At 44.0% G+C, this 23,525-nt stretch overlaps 1 protein-coding gene across 1 annotated transcript; it reads right to left on the bottom strand.

Moving 5' to 3' along the window:
• Positions 1–286: 286 nt before the first annotated feature.
• LOC149328922 (uncharacterized) lies at positions 287–21,550 on the bottom strand. The gene is made up of 9 exons (XM_089559142.1): positions 21,543–21,550; positions 19,067–19,179; positions 15,813–15,962; positions 13,079–13,200; positions 6,584–6,752; positions 5,265–5,387; positions 4,169–4,537; positions 1,430–1,525; positions 287–594 (listed from the first exon to the last, which is right to left on the bottom strand). The coding sequence occupies exons 1-9, from the start codon at positions 21,548–21,550 to the stop codon at positions 287–289; spliced, it is 1,458 nt and encodes a 485-aa protein (XP_089415268.1).
• Between the last annotated feature and the right edge of the window lie 1,975 nt (positions 21,551–23,525).

The following is a 23,525-nucleotide window of genomic DNA, read 5'->3' as shown; positions in this document are numbered from 1 at the left end:
TTAGCTTTCTACACCCCTCACCTTGCCTCTTTTACTTCTATTTAATTAGACTAAACTTGGCCCTATACTTTTTCGCAGGTTTTATCCTCAGTTGTGTACAAACCCGCAATAAAACTGTTGTAGAAACAGGCCGCATTTCTGTTAGGTTCAACACACTTTTGCTTCCGTCTTTTGTGAAGGTTTCCAGACTATTATTCCCGAGGTATAATTTTTCAAAGCGTGTAATATAGAGACAACCAAACAATATTTCGACGCCGTACGATGAGAGCTCCGTAAAAAATTTTCCTCAAATTCGACCCAAGTTCCTAACCAGCTTCATGATGAGGTCTTTGTATACGCCTTTGTGGTAAAGGATGATCTGGTCGCCGTTGCTGTGGTCACTCGGCTCGGGGAAATAGCCCGACTCAGTGTACGGTTCTGGCTCCGGGGTTGAGTGAGATGAGGGCCCCAATTCGGCAGCGTGCCCTTTTGTGTCGTCAGTGAACGGGAAAGAGCCTGGCGGTTGATGCTTCTGGTCACTCAAGCCTTCGTAGAACACAGGCTTAGGAACATAGATCGTTGGTAAGTCGTCCTCAAGTCCATGGCGGCGGTGAACTGTAAGGAGACAGGTTTGATGTTCAGGTAATGAAAATTGCATTGTGAAGATGGACATGGATAAAGACGGAAATACGCTAGCGCTGATTTCGTTACAGCGACATTGTCACTGGCGAGCATTATTTGTTTTGATTTTGCGCCTGCATACTGCACCGGACGGCAAACAACGGAAAACGTTCTCGCTGCTTTCATAGCTAATAGCTTGATATACTGTTTCATATACAGCGATAAACTTCTCATTACTTGAAAACATATTCATGCTTCATTTTCCGCAAGCTTTTTTTAAGGCGAAAGGCTTTAATGCCTCATTGTTGTCGACAGCAGGTTGTCAGCAGCGGTGTCACGCTTTTCTAGTCAGACCAGAAAAAAATCTTTTTGCACGATGGGATTAAATTACTATCCTTCCGTTCCGCAGCCAAGCGTGCTAATGGCTACGCTACTTCCTGCCAACGCATATGTAGTTCTCCTTGTCTAGGACGCTGGAGAGTGTTTGCAGAAAGGCGTCGAATCAGACGGATGCCTCCAAAACGCTTTCCAGTGTCTCCAGCATTTAAGATTCACAGGCAATTGGGTACTTAATTAGCATCTTAACCATACATCAGTGACACAAGCAACAACACCGCGCTTATGGCTTTCGCCTCACCGCACTTTATGTCAACAAAGTGCTCCCCTGAATTTTTTTCGTGAAATTAGAGTTTGCATGCACAGTCTTGCTATTTACTGCTATTCGCCTCAATGCCAATCGAAGGATGGAAATCAGTGGTCGATAGCAAGTATCGAACGCTGGAACATGGCTGTAAAACAACCACAAACAACGTGTGACCTCAAGGCTTACCGCATGGAACCATTTGGTAGCGAAGCCTGAAGCCAGCGTGTTCTGGCTTGTGAGTTCCGTTCGATACAAAAGTGATGACGGTTGCCCCGGTATCCTCTGTAAGAAATTTGCAGGGACAACTCATTACATTTTGTGTTGGAAGTGCGGTAGCATTAGATGCTGCTGATGGCTTTACCGGAAGTTGAGTCACTTCCGGTCTGGTGCGCCACTTTCCTGCTGCTAATCAGGAAATTATATGACCGATGACATTTTTCCCCCGTATGAGGCTTCTAATGTTATAGTATTAAAAAGCCTCGCATAAGTTTTGCGTAAACCAGTTAGTGGAAACATTGAACTTTCTTCTTGCATCATTACTAAAGCGGCGAAATTTGAGGCGGACAAAAGGGACGAAAGACGCAACGAGTAATACGTACAAACGATCAGTCCGTTGAAGTAAATATCTTCTTACTACTCGCGCCTCAAGATTACCTTTCGCCACCAACTAACCAGTACGAACCTTGTGCTAGTTACGACCTCTCGGCCTATGATCGCGTGAGGTGGTGGCTGCTGTGCCCTAGAAAGGACGGTAAAGATACATATTAATATTCCATCATCAAGCGCAAAATTTCTCCGCTTCCAGAGCCTAAAATACTAACACGCCCTGAAAAAAAAGAAACCTTATTCAGTTCAGTCTGGGGGGTGTCAGTGCAAGCTCTGCTTGTTGTTGCTGGCTGAGCTTGCTGAAAGACGGGTGAAGGAAAAAGATTAGGTTTATCGGGGTTTAACTTCCGAAAGCAACTTAGGCTATGAGGGACGCCGTAGTGAAGGGCTCCGGAAATTTCGACCACCTGGGGTTCTTTCACGTGCACTGACATCGCACAGCACACGGGCATCTAGAATTTCGCCTCCATCGCAATTCGGCCGCCGCGGCCGGGATCGAACCCGCGTCTTTCGAGTCAGCAGCCGAGTGCCGTAACAACTGAGCCACCGCGGCGGGGCTGAAGGATAAAGAATACATACTGCTATCCCTCTAGCTAATAATGCAGGAATGCAATTAACGGCTACATTTTCGCCTCTTTTTGTCTACAGATTTTTTTCCCCGCCTGTCCGTCCATCCATAGCCCGAGAAAACTTGAGAAAACTGGCGTGCAGAAAGAAGGGAGTTGGAAGAAAGAGCTGCGCAAGAAAAAAAAATAGAAAGAATAGGCATGCCGCAGAAACCACGTCCACCGAAGGAATTGCTGTAGTAACAGATGCCCCTGATACCTCCTCCCCTTCAACTCGTATCCAGGTCGTAGAAGCTTATTCAAAGGACACTTGTCCATGTAAAAGTTGGCTTATAATTAGTACGAAATTAACTATAACAGCATCGCTAAAAACTGGCTTCATTTCGTGCGGAGCGCAGTGCAAGAAGAAAAGAGGCAAAGAGAGAGAAAGACACTTCATTAAAAGTCAATGTAGGATCTCGTATGTGCTTTTGCGCCAAGCGGGATAATGCAAACTCATAGATGTAAGCTGACGTGAGCCATCGAGGCTAGCTACGCTTGTCATTGAGGAGGAGGAGCTAGGAGTAGTGTGGGGAATGGCTGGGTGTGGGGCAAGCCAAAAAGAGATTTACAAAATTAGCATAGGCGCCGGAGCAATTTGGGTCTGCAGGAGTCGTAGCGGGAGTGTATTAAGCTAGCTTGCTGTAAACGTGATAGTCAGCGAGGCGTCAAGAAGGAACGCAAAGGTTTTTGTAAAGGCTACGTTACGAGAGATAACTGTCATCCTCTTAATGCACAGTATGTAGTACATGAGAAGGCCAAAGAAAGCCTTCTTGCGAACAATGCACTTTTTTATGCTTTGGGAACGGGAAGACTGTGAGGTGCGTTATCTGTAGCGTTCGAGCACACCTTCGCAGCCTTCCTTGTATCTACTCTCGACAACTTATAGATTAATTTACGACGTTTGTTTGATAAAGGCATTTTTTCTTAAGAATGTATGACATTTGTATGTCATACGAGTGATAATTGCACGACATTTGTATGACGAACGTACGTCAGGTTATCGGATCATACAGCTTTTTTCAGTAGGGTAACACTTAAAATAATGCAACAAACCAATCAAGTTAAGAAACATTCGGCCAAGGGAAACTACTGTGTTTTCACCAACGATTCCGCGAGAAGAACGTAGCAATTAGCTAATTTGATGTGACAGGACGGTTAGCAAACCACAGCAGCGCAACCGTCTGCGTCATTGCCGCGGTCCTCTTATTTGACTAGGTGATTAGGAACGCGCTACTAGACTCCTACTTCATGAACTGGCTATTCGAGAGTACTGTTAACCCTGCGTGCAGTCGGTAGAACTTGTCTTCTTTGATTTTTGCTTTTTGGCGCATTAACTTTTAGACATCAGGAAAAACTAAACTGTTATGCATAACAAAACGAATACTGCTCTGTTGAACGTTTCCAAGTCTGTTCTGCACTTTCTTTGGACACTTTGCCTTAAATTCAAAACATTGAAAGGGCAAATACCTCTCTATTGCAAGAAATGAAGACGTTTTAATTTCAGATATGGTCTAAAGCTGCGATTTTTGGCGCAAAGTGTAATGTTGAGTCCCGCTGCTGAGCAGTAGTAAATAATTAAGCCTTAAGCGTTGAATAAAGTTGCGTTCAATACCCAATGTATCTTTATAAGTGCTTGTTTTGCTCTATTCGCTACCAATGTGCGGAAGAGAAAACTTTTGTGTTGAATTTGAAAGTTTAAACATAGCCTTACCGGTGTCCAATGAGTCAGGGAAGTCGTCCCCGCAGAATGGCTGTACGCCGAGCATCAGGAAATCGGCCTGGAGCGGAGACCGGAAGCGGAACTGTTCGCAACGGTTCACCACCACCCTCTGTCTGCTGGCTTCGGGGCCAACTGGTTGCGCGGGCTTGGCGTACACACCAAAAGGACCGGCTTTAGACAGGCGGAGCGAACAGGCGCCTGCCGCTAGCCGGAAGCATATGGAGTAGCGCTGGAAGTTAGGATAACCCAGTTCAAGACGGCCAGTTCCGCTTCCGGGAGAAGTGACGTCACTGTTGGCGTAGTTGAAGCTTGAGATGACGCCTGTCGGGTCCTCGTGGTACTGTAGACAGCCTGAAGGAGCTTCGAGAGAAGAAAGATGCCATGCTATTTTGTTGCTTAGCTGCGGGACCACGCGTCAGCTGATCCGGCGCCCTGCCTGAATATTTGCTATTCAGCCATTTTCAAGCCTTCATTTTACGATGAGCGCATTCTTTAATAAAGAAACACAGCTCTAGTATTACGCAGCTATCTTTCCTACTGCAAGAATGAATCGCCAGACTTTGAAATGTTTTGGAAGATACGTGAGGATCTTGAGCTTAATTAATCTTAAGCTTAAAGAAGAATATGTAAGTAAAACAGCGCTAGACACGGGATGAAGGAAGAACAACACAGCACAAGGCGCTACTAGCAACTCGATTTTTATTACGCTTCTGGCAGAATAAAAATCGAGTTGCTAGTAGCGCCTTGTGCTGTGTTGTTCTTCTTTCGTCCCGTGTCTAGCGCTGTTTTACTTACATATGATGTACCAACTTGCCTTAACACAGTTAAAGAAGAAACATAATAAGCCCTCAATCGATTAACAAATGAATTAAGCGACAGATAACCCCTCGTACTTTGCGAGCCTTTATATTTGGCATTGCTATCCAGAGCGCTCCCCAGTAATCATTAATTTATATAATGCTGCCAAACATAGTGAATCGGTCAAGTGCGAATACCCGACCAACTTTTAGACAACGTTTTAAAATATCAAAACAATTTGAAAGCAAACTAAAAATAAAATATTGAGAGAACATAATAGTCACCTTACCCACTCGCTGGCTGCCGCAGGTTATCTGGATGACTCTGATTCTCCAGTGTCGCTGCGTCGCGTTGGGAGCGAGAAACATGGATAGTCTCACCGGTCCGGTAGACTGGCCTACACTGACGTACACTGCACAGAAAAGACCGGTACCGCGCAGTCACAAAAGCTTCTCGGGGCACCGGGCTTGAATTTTCAATAATGTTAGTAAGCATTTCTTGGGCTCTAAGTCTCCAGAAGGTGAGGAGAGCTTTCATTTCGCCCCTTTCTTAAAACTTAAGTGTCATCCCCTTGCTGTGCTAGTGGTGTTCGGTTTCACGTTTTAGATAGAAATACTTTGAGCGATGGCTTCTTGAAAAGCCCTTATGTATAGCCAATCCACAACAGAGACCGTGTGGGCTGATATTCCTACAGCCTCGCGTTCATAACGTTTTCTACCCCGGTTACTAGCTTGAAACACTGACAGATGTTTTTGGGAGAGTTGTCTGAATTAGTAAACTGTGCATCAGAGTTGCGCAGGGCATCTTCCCTTGTTTTTTGCGAGAGCAAAAACGGACTAGGTAGGAGAGAAATTGTAACCGCATTTTGTAGCAATTCCATCCCGTTTCAAACTTTTGGCTTCATGCTGTTGTTAGCAGCACAAGGTGATGCGAAATCTGGTAGAAACTAAACAATTTCACTTTTATGCTACGTTGTTCAGAGAGACACATGCTTTGCTAAAGAATAGATATCATTTAGTACTGCAGTCATAAAGAAATACAGCCCGTGGCAGCGATAACACGGTTATCTCGTTCTTTCTTCATTTGGGCTTTGTCGCTGACTTAAGCGCTGACATTTTCTCGTTATCGCAAGATTCAGCAGATCGGCGCGGCGGAAAGTCTGTGGAATAGAATAGAGAGAAAAGAGCTGCTATACTGTTTTCAAATATACCAGCCATTATGCTACCGTTTTATCTCTTCACATTGTATTCTTTTCTTCGAAGTAAGGTTGCGATAATTACGTTTCCGTTCACAAATGACCCGCCGCGGTGGCTCAGTGGTTACGGCGCTCGGCTGCTAACCCGAAAGACGCGGGTTCGATCCCGGCCGCGGCGGCCGAATTTCGATGAAGGCGAAATTCTAGAGGCCCATGTGCTGTGCGATGCCAGTGCACGTTAAAGAACCCCAGGTGGTCGAAATTTCCGGAGCCATTCACTACGGCGTTCCTCATAGCCTGAGTTGCTTCGGGAAGTTAAATTCCAATAAACAAATAAACCAAACCTTCACAAATGAAAAAAAGTTTGGCTCAGATGTGTTCGGCGCGCGGGAAAAAATATTCAGGAACCCCACCATGTTGTCCATGGTTGATGCCGCAGATGAGGGGCAGACGACTGTTGTCGTCTTGTCCACTGACGTGGAAGGCGTCGTGGCTGCATGTCCCGGACGCAGGGGACACGTCCGGACCGATGACGTCGAAGCGCTCCAGATTGAGCCGGAGCTGGCACACACCGGGCCCTGCCTGAGAGTTGTCGGGAAGTCAATTTTGAACAGAGACGGCCTTGCCCGTCACGCGTAATATCAACTGCAGTGCATCATCGGTAACCTTAATCTGTGTTCACCATGTATACGTTGTGTATATGGAGTGCGCACAGCGCTAAACCTAGTTGTAGGAGTAGTAGGTAATGTTGAATGCAATGAATCCTAGACACATAGCTAGCAACCAAATGCATTAGTTCTACAAGACAAGTAATGTTTCTTCTAACTCCTTACCTTAATACTTGTAAAGACGTAACGTAACTAACATAAAAACTTTTTAAGGGATCTGCAAGCAAAAGATCCATGCGAACTGCCTTTCTGACATCGATTCGGCAGCATATTCGGCAAGAAACGGGTTTCGCTTGTAGGAACACAAAATAAAGTTACAATACGAAATGCAATTCAAATAGAACAAAATTAGTGGTATTAATCACAAAGTGCCGAAACAACTTTAAATTGCTCGGTGAACACGCATAGGAGTGCAACAGCAGGAGGGCAGCAGAAGCAACACAGCGCACACGTAAGTCAGGCCACGGTTCCATTGTTTTTCAGGTACCGAACGCAGCCCTTCTGCCCTTACTTGTTGCCCCATCTCCTTGGAGCGACTGCCTTGCGGTGGCTTCTTTGCCGTTTGCGTATAAAGGCGAAAGCCTTTAATGGCTCAAACTGTCGTCCGTTAACAAAGAGTGGCACACGCGTTTAACAGAGGAACTAAAAAAGATAGGAGGAAACCAATGGTAGCGTGAGATAGAGGAGGAAAAAGTAAACCTAGAAGCCAAGTTTCATGACTGTACATTAATTAGTTAATTAATTACCGGCAAAAATGTCGAAAATGCTTCGAAATAGCGCGGACGTCGATATAGCCACGGGAACGGTGTGACGTCACATCCACCGGAAGTCGTCACGGCATAATAAAACTGTCACAGAATGGTCGGAAGAACGTCAGATTTGTGTCGAGTTAGATGAAAAAATGTGTAATTAAGCGTAATTAACACTTAAGATCCCCGAGAGACGCATAATTCGAGTATCGATATAGCCACGGGAACCCATGTGACGTCACATCCACCGGAAGTCGTCACGGCATAGTTTCCTCGGCTTTCGCCTCTCAACACATTAGTTGCCGAAATATCTTCGCATTTTTTTCAAGCCCTCATCGCTACGCCGTGCTCTTTCAACTTTCCGCAGCATTTTCGTCTAGGCATCGGCCCGTGTCATCGCAGAAGGATAACCGCTGCTGGCGTGCCTGTGTGCAAACTACTGCGAGCGCCACCTAGACAACGGTTTTCCTGTGACCACGCAAAGTGAACTTCTTCGCACTTTGGCAGCGGCAGCAACACAGCGCGCACGCAACTCTGGCCACGGTTCCACTGTTTTTCAGGTTGGTGCCTTTTCTGCTTTGCTTCGCATGTCTGCTGCTGCTGCTGCCAATTGTGACTGATTTAGAAATGGGTTCGGCTCCATGCTTGGTGTGTAGTCTGGTTTTCCAAAAAATAGCTTGTTCGCGACTTGCTCTGAGTGCGGCAACATATACCACATCGGTAACTGTTCGGGGTTAGTGACGGATGCGCACAGGGCCAAAACAGGTGACGGTAGTATAAGTCGTTGGAAATGCCAGACATGCGCAGTTGGAAATGAACGCAGTGGCCACATGACCTTTCATGCACAGGACTTAACCACTGAAGTAAAGGCCATGCATGAAAAATTGCGCACCATAATGCCTTTGGCAGGAAAGATTGACTCACTACTCGAAATAAAAGAAATAGTGCTCGGTCTCCAAGCTTCCGTACAGCATATGTTAGAGAGATATAATGAGGTTCTGGACAGACAGCAAGGCCATCCTATTTCCAACATATTGGTTCGCATTGAACGCGGGGAAAAATCAACCCAAGAAAAAAGTTTCACGCCTCAAAGAACAACTCAATAACCTAGAACAATACGGTCGAAGAAATAACCTAGAGATTCATGGTACTGAATTTCAAGAGAATGAGAACCTGCTAGCCAAAGTGAATGAGTTGGCAACAACCATCAGTGTTCCTCCGCTGAAAGAAGAACTGGATGTCCTGCATCGACTTCCATCAAAAATTGAGCATGGGCAGCCCGATTTAATTCGTTCTGTCTCGCGCAAAATTAAGGAAAACCAGAAAGAAAAAGCAAAGCAGAAGCGGCGAAGCGGCTCAGGTGTAACCTTGTGTGACAATGTGACGCAAAAAAGGTTAGAAGTGAGCTAGTATGATAACCTGACACCGCAGAACAAGCTCCTGCTTTGGTTGGCACGCACACGAGCTCAAGAGATGGGTTATCAGTTCACATGGCACAACGACGCCAGAGTATTTGTTCGCCCAGTGAACTGGCACTGTGCATCGCCATTGAAGTGGCTTTTCCAAGATACGTCCACTATCTGCAGCTTCAGACATCGCTCAGAATGATGAAGTTGCGTAGGACACTTGTTGAAAGCGAATCCGTAGTTCCTGAACTGAATGGAAATGCTCCACGATAGCTCGCCTTTCAATGACATGCATTATAATGCGAATGATTTTAAAGCTCTCTTAAAACCAGTTGACTCAAAAAATAAACTATTTTCCATCTTTGGCCTAAATTCTCGGAGCCTAAGGAACGAAGTTGATGACGTCACTACCTACATAATAAGGGAGTAATTACTCATTGGCATCCACCCGAGCGCAGCCATACGGCTACATAGGAAAGCTATACAGCTTTCTCAGAAACTTCGTAGCTAAAGAAAAACTCGTCCTGGTCCGGGGTTCGAACCCGGGACCACCGCTTCACCGGAGCAGTCGCTCTACCAATTGAGCTAACCGGGACTAATTGATCCGTATGGCTGCGCTCGGGTGGATGCCAATGAGTAATTACTCCCTTATAACAAATCTACTCCACCTTGGGGGATTACCCTAAATATTTGACCACTACCTAAATAAATCTTCTCGAACATACATTTGATGTTTTAGCGGTTACTGAAACTTGGTTCACGAACAGCTTAGACATAGTTAACATAGATGATTTTCCCGTTACAGAAAGAATGTGAAAGCTGGCGGCGCGTCATTGTATTTTTCTATTGTAATGCCTCATGCTTTGTTGGAAAAATATTCAGTTGTCAATGAAGATTATGAAATTCTGGTCGTGGACTCGTGTGGCATTACACTCATGGTGGTGTATCGGTCGCCGTCAGGAAATGTAAATAACTTCTTGAGATATATTAAAAATACACTAGAAGGTCTGGTGTTACTGAGCAAGTTCATTGTCATCCTAGGAGGTTATAACATCTATGTAGACAGGGACAATACTACGACTAGAAACTTGGCTGATCTGATGCTTAGTTACAGTTGTAGAAATGTTATTAATGTGTCCAAGCGAGTAACGCAAAGCACTCATACAACTGTTGATTTGTGTTGCACAGATTTTCCGCGTCATTAAATACGTTCTGGTGTTCTTGCTTGGGACATCAGTGATCATCTTGTTTTTCATCGTATTACCCCACCCTAAAAAAACTACCGGGGCAAATCACTCACGAAAGCATAGAAAAATCAATAATGAAACAATCAATACATTTCAGAGTCTTGCACCTGAGGCTGACTGGACAGATGTATATAGCGAACACGACGCGAATGAATACTATAATATGTTTATCGTGCAAGTGAAGTTGTACAACACGGCATTTCCACTAGGTTACCCACGTTAATTTTAGTAAGGCAAAAAACCTTGGATAAACAAAAAAACTCTACAAACGAATATTTGCCCGCTTTTTAGAAAATAATGACATAACCATTCTACACACGTTTAAAAAAATGCGAAACAAACTTAGCTCTGACCTTAAGAAAGCAAAAGAAGAATACTACGAGAGCGATTTTCATCAAATACAACTCAGAACAAATTTGGAGAACACTCAATAGTTTACTGAGTAGGAAAACTGCAATCGTGCCCATGAGGTTCTAGTCGACGGTCACAGCTACAAAGGTCTTTCGTTTTCGAACAAATTCAACCAGCACTTTCTGGCAACAGGCGAGAGCGCGAATTCACAATACACCACTTCCGACTCGTTAACATTCCTCACCAACTATTAAGAGAGTACAATTTTTTTGAAGCCCACAACAGTATCGGAAATCGCACACTACATAATGCATTCGAAAGACAACTGTGCTGCTGGAGTAGACAACATTAAAGCCCAAACTGTGAAGGCAGTTTGTACAATCATAGCTAGCGTTTTTTCACATATTTGTGATTTTATGCTCAAAGAAGGTATTTTTCCACAACAGCTGAAAGTTGCAAGGATATCAGTTATATATAAAGGGGGATGTCAGAATAATTTTAACAACTATCGACCAATATATGTTCTTTCTGTGTTCGCGGAAAATGCTGAAGAAGTTATTTACACCCGCTTGGTAAATTTTTTAGATACATCCTCAGTCATAGTAAATGCGCAGCACGGCTTTCAAAGAGGAAAATCAACACAGACTGCTTTATTTATTATAAAAGACACACCGCTCAATAACACTGAAAATAAATTGGTAACACTCGGCTTGTTCCTAGACTTTAGGAAAGCGTTTGGTTCCGTTGATCACAACATGCTCTTCAGCAAACTTGAGTTATATCGAGTACATGGTATTGCATTACAACTAATTACTAGCTATCTAAAAGCGAGAAAGCAGTGCACTATTGTTAATGGTATTCCTTCAGAACACGGCTTGATACATAATACGTACTGGCGTGCCACAGGGCTCCGTTCTGGGGCCATTTCTCTTCTTGATACATATAAATGACATTTTCAATATACCAAACACTCCTGAAATGATACTATATGCGGATGACACAAATGTGCTTTTTAGTGGAGAACATATGGAAACTATAGTCAACAAATGCAAACTTTGGCTGGCCAAGCTCTCTGTTTGGTTAAACGTTAATAGATTAGAATTAAATGTCCTTAAAACAAAGTTTGTATCCTTTAAACCTGAGAACAAGGTTATAGACATGAAACAAGGTATTTTTTTTTAGAAATAATGTTATCCAACGTTCCGAGTCTGTGCGATCCCTCGGAGTCATATTTAATGAAAAGTTATTGTGGAATGACCATATAAACTCTGTGCGATTGAAAGTCTCACCCTCTGTTGGCGTCATCAATAAATAAAGGTCTATTCTTCCAATTTGGTTAAAAACAACTTCACGTTGCACTTGCACAATCTCATCTTCTCTACTGCCTTCTAGTTTAGGGTAGCACATCGGGCACAAAATTGAAATCACTCTTTTTGTTACAGAAAGAGCGATTAGAATCATGGCAGGTATTTCATATCTAGAGACCACAGTTCCACACTGGGGTAGCTCAAAGATACTAAATATTTATGAACTAAATACACTGCGGCTAGCCAGTCATGCTCACCGCTTGTTTTACAGAGGTACACTTTCACGCTACATGCACACTGACCAGCAGCTAAAATACCAGCTAAGAGATTATTGTAGGAGGCCACCCAGAATAAAAACAAATTATGGCTCTCAAACTACGCTATACCAGATAACAATCCTTCAAAATTCTATAAAACATATAAAAGATCTCATCCATAGATACAGAAATGAATGCTTAGTTAGGAAAAAATGCTTTAACACAGAAACAGAAATGCTTTTAGTAGAACCCTCATAAAATTACACTCGTGAAAATGTCCCTATCAATGATGTAAATGACTGCTTATTTTGTTTTACTTCTTGACATGCCTGTTTTAATTTTGCCAATATAATTGGTTTGTGCTAATTTATGTGTTACATCACTCTTATACATGTTACGCTTTGTTACTGTGTCAGGTGCACCATGGGGGACGGGCCTCGTCAGGCTTACTATGCCTTTTGCCCTCCCCCTCAAGTATGTACGCGTGCTTGTAATAAAAAGTTCCTTCCTTCCTTCCTTCCTTCCTTCCTTCCTTCCTTCCTTCCTTCCTTCCTTCCTTCCTTCCTTCCTTCCTTCCTTCCTTCCTTCCTTCCTTCCTTCCTTCCTTCCTTCCTTCCTTCCTTCCTTCCTTCCTTCCTTCCTTCCTTCCTTCCTTCCTTCCTTCCTTCCTTCCTTCCTTCCTTCCTTCCTTCCTTCCTTCCTTCCTTCCAACTCTAAGGCGCGATCCGGTGGCACATGCAGCCAAGCGCGCCACTGATTGCCTACCATGCGTTTCTGACAGCCGCACGGGCTGGCGTGCAGCAACTGTTGGTCGCGGATTCACTTCGCGTTAAATGCCTTCCAATTAAACTCATTGCTAATCATGCCTACTCCACACATTGTCATTTCAGTAGGCATTTCTTGAATGAAAAAAATGTGCCAACCTTGTGAACGGCCACAGAACACAGTAGGCCGTTTGGTTCCGGTGTCAAGGAGCCACCAACCGAGACAGGATCTACAAAGTAACTGTTGTTTCTTAAAATCGTCTCTCCGCAAGTTCTTGATACTGCGAAAGTAAAAAAAAAAACAAGAAGTGAAATACTTCAAGGCTAAATGTAGATACAAACTGGCAGCGAGAGTACAGGGGCGAGCAAAAAGATTACTGCAAGTGAGCGATGACTGAAGCAGCAGCAAGAAGAAAGAAAAAAAAAACATTTTCCCAGCGATGACGGCCTGCCGAGCCACCCCTCAGGATCGAGTAGACATGGTATGAAATCCTCGTATTAGGGTTTTTAATGCGGTAGCGCAATGTCTCCTGTTCTGCAGGAAATCCGGCGTCGTCGTCGGTGTTGTGAGGAACACCGGCAAAACCAACCTAGCTGGATGGATGGATGGATGGATAGGAGCGCCCCCTTTGAAACGGGGTGGTGGCAATGGCCACCATGCTCAGCTTTTTTTCTCTATGTTTGTTCAACTGTGTTGTAAATTCTCATTAAAATTCGCCATTTTTTTTCACTATGGTTTCCCACACTTCTTACCTTATGTCACCTCTCTGCTTTTCAGCCACCAATCTTCCAATCGCTTTTTGCTAACTTCAACCGCAGATTTATTTACATGACCATTGTTATCTTTAAACCTTAGGGCAGAAGGATGAGTGACTGTGCCTGCATCGACATCCGGATGGATACCATCACATATGAGTATGAGGTTAATTGGTTTGGTTTTTTGAGGAAAGGAAATGGCGCAGTGTCTGTCTCACATATCTCGGCGGACACCTGAACCGCGCTGTAACGGAAGGGAGGAAGGTAGGAGTGAAAGAAGAAAGAGAGAAAGAGGTGCCGTAGTGGAGGTCTCCGGAATAATTTCGACCACCTGGGGATCTTTAACGTGCACTGACATCGCACAGCGCACGGGCGCCTCTTGCGTTTCGCCTCCATCGAAACGCGGCCGCCGCGGTCGGGTTCGAACCCGGGTACTCCGGCTCGGTAGGCGAGCGCCTCACCCCTGAGCCACCGCGGCGGGTATTTGAGTATGAGGTGTTCAACTGTTTTTACAGATCTACCACACACAGCACATGTGCCGTGTGTGGTGGATCTGTAGAAACAGTTGGGCCATCTAGGCCACGCCACCTTGGGGCCACACCACAACCTGCCCACCTGATTGTAAGCAAACTGCCCGCTGTGGCAGGAGATATTAATGATTGGTCGCGAGAAGTTGCTCGGGAAGAGCAACCTCAATCAGTCGCACAAACCCCACTGCTGGTAGAACCTGTCATCGCAGTGCAGTCGCGCATTGCTTAACCGCTGCTACCACTGGGCCACGAGTGGCACGAGGACTCCCGAGGATCTATGAACGTAAAGTCGAGGATGACCAATTCAGTATATATGGACATTATACCATTAACGCTTTCGCGTAACACTCTTAAAGAAGAACTTAAGTGTACCCTGCTATTTTTTTTCTGACTACGTAGTTGTGAGCCGCAATTTTCACGCTCCGGTAATCGGTAACTTGTGCAGAACGTTTTCTGAACAGCAATTAGATGCCCGTAAAAGGATCAAGTGATAGACGCAGTATAGTGCCACGAATATTGAGGTTAAGGGTCCCGTATCGAAGAAAAAGCGGTGGCGTTAGCCGTGAGCGAAAGATTGTGACGGAAGGAAATAATCTATAAAATATGACGGAGAAGGGAACTGCGTTAAGGTGGGATTCGAACCCAGAGCCTTTTAATTGCGAGGCGGGCACGCAGACCGTAGGCCACGAAGGCGCATTTATTTTAGCGAACACATTGATGTCTTTCACTTAGCGAAGTTTGGTTTATAGCGGATTAACGTCCCAGAGCGACTCAGACTATTACGGACGCCGTAGTGGATGTCTCCGGGTAATTTCGGCCACCTAGGGATCTTTAACATGCAGTGACATTGCACAGTACACGGACCTATAGCATTTCGCCTCCATCGAAATGCTAACGCCGCGGTCGGGATCGAACCTGCGTCTTTTGTGTGGGCCGAGCACCGTAACCACTAAGCCACCACGGCGGCTGACTTAGTGAGGTGTCTTAGAGACATTTACTGATGCCTCCATGTTAACTAGGAATTCAGTAATTTTAAGTAATTTGGTATTTTTTTTAACAGATGGTGGATGTCGGTCACACAGAGCGTCGCTTCTACAAGTGATTATTTACAAGCACCCGTGATATAGCAGTATGTTTTAACACCATCTTATAACAGCATCATTTCTGATGTTCAATGCCTTTGTCAGGCTCCTTAGAACGCCTTCAGTCGAGCCCAATTAGGTCAAATCACTGTCGAGAAATAGGAGTTGCAAAAAGGTGGGCTAACCCCATGTTCACATTTCACGATTAAAAACCGCGATTGACAGAACAAGAAACGACAAAGCAAGCGCTGACTTCCTTTTTCCCTGTCTTTAGTGCTGTTTAAATCTGCAGATGACACCATTCTAGCTCGCCCAACTGTCTGCTTCTTAAATCATACGGTGCTTGCTTGGTTTAGGCTAAACAGAGCAGTGCAGTTTAATGAAAATGTGCATTCTCTATGTTCGTGCTTTATACAGTCTTCGATAGCGGTGAGAAACAGGTATGAAAGCTGCTGCCGCAGCACCGACACAAAATAAAATATTTGTTTTGATAATACAAGTCAGGACAGAAGCGCCTTCTCTTACCTTTGCAGCAGACGCCGTAGCCCTGGGCACAGCGTCCCATGGCTACGCCACCGTACAAGTTGCATTCGGAGCTCGTGAGACAGACGCCGCTGAATCCATTCCTCGAGAAGCATGGCTCATTGGCGAACTCCACCCAGTTGAAGAATCCCCCTGAAGTAGGAGTGCCGTATGATACGGTTAAAATGCATACAGATTAGGATGAAAACATGGGTTCTGTGATGGACATTAACAAATACTGTCCAAAGCAAAGCAGTGTAGTTTTTTTTTTCGAGGTATGGTGTTCTTGTCCTGAAAGAAATACCAAAACAGGCAGCCTCCACATCGCAGAGGCACTACGTGTGCTATAGGGGCAGTAAACACGCTAGATGTCGTTAACTTCCTGTATGCCTTAAGGTATTGGACCGGGTTTTTAGACGTAGGTTTGCTGGGCTATGTTCTCGATTTGAGAAAGGAATTTACAAGCAATCAGCCCAGTAGTTAGTTTCAGGGATGAATGGAAATAAAACCCAGTGTGGAGCAGCTTTGGGCGAGCATTAAAAGGAAAATATCTGCTTACAAGCATCACGTATAAATGCTATGAAATAGAGGAGCTAATTTCTAAACGAGCTAATTTTTCTGCAATTGAACACAAGTAGAACCGACATCTGAGCTAGTTGGTATAGCATCATGGAAAAAATAGCACACTGAGGACAATGGAGAAGGAAGATCGTTTGGTCTTCCTTTTCCGCTGTTTTGAGTCGTTGTCCTGATTGTCCGTTGCTATTTTTTTGATGATAAATAAACACAGTGGGGAGACTAATAGGAATATTGAATGGTTCTTCTTTGTTGTCAATTTACAGATCTGATAATGTAAAAATATGTAAAATTTTGGGCGTTCCAGCAAGAGCGAGGGCAATTTACGATTTTTTGGCTATGCACATGCGATGTGCAAAATATTAATAAAACGCTTTTTAATGTATTGTAAAGAATGTTGGACAAACTGAGCATGCACCGAGCACGAGTTCTTCGAATTTAAGCCCGGCAGTGGAGGCGGCGTTCTGATAGGAGCGAAGTGCGAAAAAAGCTGTGGAACGAGGTTTAGGCTCTCAGTATAGGCGCAATTGTGGTCGAAATTCCATGTGCACACATCTAATGCTAGTATTTACATTTAGTACCTACACCGTGTATTTCTAGGTCCTACCCGAAACCAGGAACATTAAAATATATACAAAGTACACCTTGCATGCTTGTGTTTTGCTGATGTGATGTGGGGTCAGTTTATAGGAGCTAAAGAGATGGTGTTTTGATTTTTGGATTCATTTACCGAAAACATATTGAAAGGAGGAGAAAGAGAACTCGATTACAATTTTTTTTAATGCGTACCCGAATCAACACTTTGTCATATACGGCCTATGTGTAACTGCGGCCTATGAAGAAAGAAATATCCGTGCATAAGGACTAACAAGAAAAAATAAACCAGAAAGAAAGAAAAAGTAGTGATTACGTTCAAAAATACTCCTGTCTTGGAGGCCCTAAAAGCTTATAACGGAATCTGAAGCTTTCGCGATGCTTTCGGTTCCATGAATCATCAATAGTTCCTACCAAAAGAGAAAATTAAATTTCCAGGCTGCTCGCCTTCCACTTCACACCTAATTTGATGATATGTATCAGCAGCGCGAACACAACACATGAAGAAGAAGGAAGAGGATGAAGCGCTCTTTACCTTCTTCTCCTTCTTCTTCCTGTGTTGTGTTCTCGCTGCTGATACATATGGATCGCAACCAACTAGCCCGACAGATGGTGTTAATTTGATGAGTGGGGAGTGGTTGAAAAAGAAAAGGGGAGAGTTGCATCGCAGCCCGACAGCCGTCCCCATGCCCAGTGCACCAATATTGAGTCCAAGCTCTGCGAATTTATTAAAGTTGTCACATCCTTCAGAGCGAACTGATGCAGCTGTATGCAACTGGTTAAAAATTTGGATATAAGAGTTATTTAAATATAGAAACTAAGGCCAGTACAAGAGGGTAGTTTTCGCACTTCGTATGTTGGTCATACAGCCCAGTGGACACCAATTGAGAGGATAATTAAACAACATCAATTCAGAACATTTCCATATGCTGTAGTTAGCTGTCTTGAATGGAAACTTAGAGGTCATCATGTTTCTATGCTAGTCCTTTTCATAAAGTTCTCGCAACACGAGCTTGTTTCGAGTCATTTGCGTCCAGATTTCCTCATCTTTGTAATTACCCATAAGAAGCAGTGGCGACCAGCGCAAATCTTCCTGTGGTGTTACGTAAATGACGCAAATACGATGTGGGCGGTTCACCTATAAACGGCTTGGACCAACAGCTGAAGCTCGCAACTAATAAAAACACATTATACTTGACAGCGGCGTCACACACGGGAAGAAAAAAGCGGCTTTCATCAATGTCTTCCAAAAGGATTTGTCGGGCTAGTTGGTTCATTTCTGAAATAAAGATTTAACTGCGCGAAAGGGTTAGGACACAAGAGAGACACATTCAAGCAGACACTTAGAAGCGCTTCTAAGTGTCTTGAATGTGTCTCCCTTGTGTCCTAACTTTTTCGCGCAGTTAAATCTCTATTTCATCAATGTCTTGCCTGCATAATTGTGCGGATTGAGTTGACAATTTGGAGGCAACTATTTCCAAGCATGGTGAATACAAGGGGGGGTACTGCGCACAAAAAGACAAGGACAAGAAGATAACACAACAAGCGCAGTCCTTCTTGTCCTTGTCTTTTTTTGCGCAGTACCCCCCCCCCCCCCCCCCCCCCTTGTATTCACCATGATTGACCGACTAGCCCAACAACTTACGCTCTTAAACTATATTTCCAAGCATGGCTGCGCTGCAAGAACATAATATTATAGAATATTTTAGCAGTGCAACCGGTTCTAACTGTGGAATATAAATATGCACGCTTGCTACAGAAGCTCACCTATTAATTAGGCTATTTATTTATTTATTTATTTACGGCGTTTACATCGTACTGTTTTATTGCTAGGTGCCCGGATGGTGGCTTAAGCGACGTGAGAAAACCACTTCCGTTTGCTGCTTATTGCTTGTTCAGAAAATATTCTGAATATTTAACCGATTGTCTACCTGGTGTGAAAACCTATTTGTAATGCATTGTCATTGTGCAGGAAAAAAAAACGTACGGAAATTTTTTGTTTACGCTAACTTAATATGCCCACGGGGGCACCTTTAACCATAAAAAATTCACTCATAATGCTGTATGTGTGTGGCTGTCTTGCTTACACCTTGGAGATCTGCGAGACGTGGAATTTCCGACCTCGCCGGGGAAGTTCTTCGTGCTGTTGACACCAGACGCACTAATAGCCAGGAAGAACAGAAGGATGGTGTTACTTCTCCTGCAATCAGAGAAAAAGGAAGCAAACACTGATTACAACTCCTCACAGAGTGAATGGCAGGTATCAAGTATACACTGGAACTGATCTGCCTGCAAATGACCATGAGTGTAGTATCAGGTTTTAAATTTAACTGTGTACTCTTAATGGGATATAACAAGGTGGAAACCTTCCTCCTGAAGTGAGAGCATTATCAGCTGCACCGGGAACTACGCTGCGATGCTTGGGAATTAGGTTTATCGCTGAATGCGACGGTAAGACTATATGCGGCACCTACCGATGATCATTCTTTGTGATCCATGTGCGATCTTTAGCGAGGTTTAGTCGGCCGAAAATAAGAAAATTGCATGTGCCCATAAGAAATTTAATATTTTCTCTGTACTGCTTCCCGCAGTTCATCTTGCTATAACTATATTATGAACTATTTGCTTCAAACTGAAATTCCGAAACCCGATAAACGCACGCCCAATAAACTTTTTAAAAATCGATTTTAACCAAAAAATATTAACTATTCTTGACATATGCACCAGACTTCACTGACTGCTTAGCACGCGTTAGTCACAGCGGTGGCTAAGCGGATATGACCCTCAGCTGCTTAGCCCCAAGCACGCGGGATCGAATCTCGATGACAGTGGCAGCATATGTACGGAGGTGACATACAAAAGCACTCCTGTGCTATGCGATGTTATTGCAAGGTAAAGAACTCCATGTAGTTGAAATCAAACTGGAGTTATCCACTACGGCGTGTTTCAGAGCCTATGTCAGCTTTGAGAGGTTGGAACGCGCTTGCCGTACAATAATATTAACTAGGAGTTACGGATGGTCGCAACTGAAATTTAAAGAAATCCAGAAGCCATGAGTCCAGTGAGGCGATGGGATCAATGTGTTGAGTAGCTCGGTTATACTGCATTGCCACGTGATTAGAGACAGACGCCGTGCAGAACGCCAGGCTCTGATCTCGGCATCAAAGTTCGTTTGCTAGTGAAGCTCCGTCTACTTACAAGCTCCGCCCCGCTTCAGCCCTTGCTTGTCAATGAAACTTCTTGGTTGCGTGTAGAAGCACTTCAAACAAACTGAGTTGTCGCAAACCTCTGTCAATGAGAAGACATGTAGCCACCAGCGTCACGGAAATGTGACTTTCGCTACGCTTCAACACAACTTCCATCACTGCCGTCATTATGCGGATGGCACAATTCGTGACCCTCTGGTTCTCTTGGGGCTTCTGTTGCTGTTACTTTTCCCTGTTTTTTTGAATTCGAATACCTGTCATGTGTCATAAAAAGAGGTTGTCGATGAACTAAAGTAGATCGTGAAGGTTGTTCTCTTCCAGATGCAAGAGCAGGTTCCTGCTCTTAGCGTTATCCATTGGCCACAAGGAAAGGTATTCCTGGCTTGTAGCCCGAAGTCCAACTTCCATTAACGTTCGTCTTCGTGAGTCGATCGAGCGCCCAAGCAGCACAGGTATAATCGGCCCAGTACTGTAAATGGATGGTTTCACTCTTGTCCATTGTAAGAACGGCATTTCCCAATACATTTCAAATGTTGGGTCGATTAGATGGGCTGCTTGATTAATGCGTTCCTGGGCGCGTCTACAAAAGCGGGCGAACATCCACCTCAGCGCCCGGCGTGGCACACTTTAGACATGTGCGGGGCACTGTATCTTCTGACAGCCCCATCGGCATATCACCGACGGGGCAAGGGCCGCCCCCGCCCTTATCCTTCTAATGGATACCACTAAGATAAAAGCTCGTTCTTGAGAAGTGTTTGTTGCTTTTACAGATTCTTCCGTGAGTTCAGCGGTGGGCATCGGATCGCAAGTCAGAAAGCACTTTAACCAGATAAAATGGCCTCGTAATGAACGCGACTCGATAAAAAGCCCAAGTTTCACCTTCGTGTGTGGAGAAAAGGCGCGTGCTGTACTAATTAGGCAATTCATGTAATTTCAGTTACACTTAGGTCTTTGTCTCACGGCCCGGTCACCTAATTACCACACCGCTACATCTTGTAACGTTAATAGCATTTCATCCTGCAAGCGCTCCTGTAATTATAACCTTATGCGCCATAGTTTCTTGCAATGAAAGAAGCCTGCATGAACAGCATAACATCGAGGTGATTTTTTACCGAACCGGAATACTGCACATATTTCGACAAAGAAATGACAATTCTTTCATATATGGTAATGTTTGCGGAGAAAAAGAAACTTTTTTTCAGACAAGCAGTTTTCTAAGTAATAATCCATCTCTTTTTTCTTGCATTACACAATTGATAAACCATCAAAGAGTTACTGCTTACGATACTTTGAAAAACTCCAAGTGGTGAGAGTGAAGTAACCTTCTAATGAAATGAAGTAACTGTTGATCACTTACATGGGCATGACGAGCCGACAGTTCAGCTATAATTTGAGCAGTTGCAACCGTTCAGGAACACGTTTTAAGACTGATCCAGCACGTTCCTCTCTGGCACCCTGCGTGTCGCTGATCGCAATACTGAGCCACTCGAACCGCTTGGAAAAAAAGAAACAAGGCAAAACGAAAACCTGTACAGGTGTTGTCCCAAGAGCTTGGACGAGGGCGTTTCCATTTTTCCTCAGCTGGCACGGCTGGCAGGAGATAGAGCGCTGGCAGGAAGTGGCATGGTACACAAAAAAGGTGACGCACCGTACGAATCATCCTCCGCTCAAAAGCTGCTCTACTGCAAACATTGTCAGTGGAGACGGAAGAGAACAAAGGTCAAAAGGAACCAATAGGAAAATACCTGATTCAAACGGGCCCTATATTATGGAGTGAGACGGCATGTATTGAGGGATAAAAAATATGTCCGACATTTTCGAACAAAAAAATTTTTCATATTGGAGAATTGTAAGGTACTGTTATGGAAATACTGAAGGTTATGGTTCATTCTTCGGACGTGTAGCAAAATCTCTCGCTTAAAATTTCTCCATCGCTTGCATAGAGCAGTTCAAACTGCCATTCAAAAGCAATAGTGAAGGCTTTTGATGATAGCAAAAATGATAATAGGAAAAAAACGCAAGCTTGCCGGTGGGAGATGTGCGGATATATTGATTTGTATAATAAGATCTTACAATATATAAAGAAATCGCGTTCATAAACTCTATCCTGTTCAAAAAGGTTTTGCCCAAAATTTCTGGATATGTAAACACATAGTATATCAACGCGAAACAGTCACCACGAATTATGCGTTGGCAAGGCACTGGAGTAAGCTTTGGCTGAGGCAGGCCAGTTTTACTCAGCCGGCAGGGTTGGATGTTGTGTTGACACTTCGGAGCAAGAGCGGGTGGGCTGGATATTCAAACACATCAAATTTTTAAAAGATTTAGGAGAACAAGCGTAATGATGGAACATGTAAGAACTGTGTAAATAGTTTTTCTGAATTTTTTTCCCACAGAAAAAATTGTGACCACCTCTAAGAATTGCTTCGCTTATAAATGCCCTTTTTACATCGTTTTGTTTGCTGGGTATTATAAGCCTAGCCATTTCGTTACTGTGAATGGACTATACCAGGTAACATTACTCATGGTTACAAATTGCATTCACATGTTGTGAGGGTATGCAGGAGTACATAGGCAAGATAAACATTTTCTTGGATTACTGGCATTAGAATGTAGAGTTTTTTTTGCTCCTTTAGTTTATTTTGTCTTGTGTTTTTATGCGCGGAATGTTCACGAAAATATTGAGCAAAAAGAGATAACTTCATGTCCCACTTCAAAACAACCGCTAATCGTGAAGTGTACCTGCTGGAAAAAAATATCCGGCAACAAGCTGAAAGTTGGAACTTTATTCTCGGTAGCTGCTTGTTAACCCCGTATGCTGAGTAGAATGTAACCCTAAAAGGGAAGACTGAAAAGAACAGAGCAAATCGGTACCTATGCCTCCCTCGCCAGTTGTTGGGAAGCGGATGATGCCAAATCCTGAAATCTAAAGGACGTGGAACTGTCCAGGTTATTACACCCAAGTGTTTGCGGTAGATGTTGACCCTTACGCATTCATTTTACCCCTGCGAGACTTCTAGAAAGGTAGCTTAATTGCATACTACGCTGGGATGTACGTGAGTTGGACGCCTTTATTTACGCATACTTGGCGACTACGGCTCTTTCCCGACGAGCATTAAATAAGGCAATAGGTTCGCGTAAGCTATTATACACGTCCTATTACTCAGCGCTCGGATTGAGTGCGGCGGTTTGCCGAACCGTTCAGTACGCGTTCCCTGTTTACTTTCTTAGTTTCGATTTTATGGACGTTTCGGAACTGCTCAAAGAGGGACACTTGTACTTATGTGTACATGTGCACTTATACACGTGTACTTAGTACAGTACACTTGTTCTTAGACTC

Source organism: Amblyomma mixtum, chromosome 9 (assembly GCF_055824585.1).
Source record: "Amblyomma mixtum isolate Tamu chromosome 9, ASM5582458v1, whole genome shotgun sequence".
Taxonomy (NCBI): Eukaryota; Metazoa; Arthropoda; class Arachnida; order Ixodida; family Ixodidae; genus Amblyomma; species Amblyomma mixtum.
The sequence above is the reverse complement of the archived record's forward strand: the minus strand, read 5'-3'. Positions and strand labels throughout refer to the sequence as shown.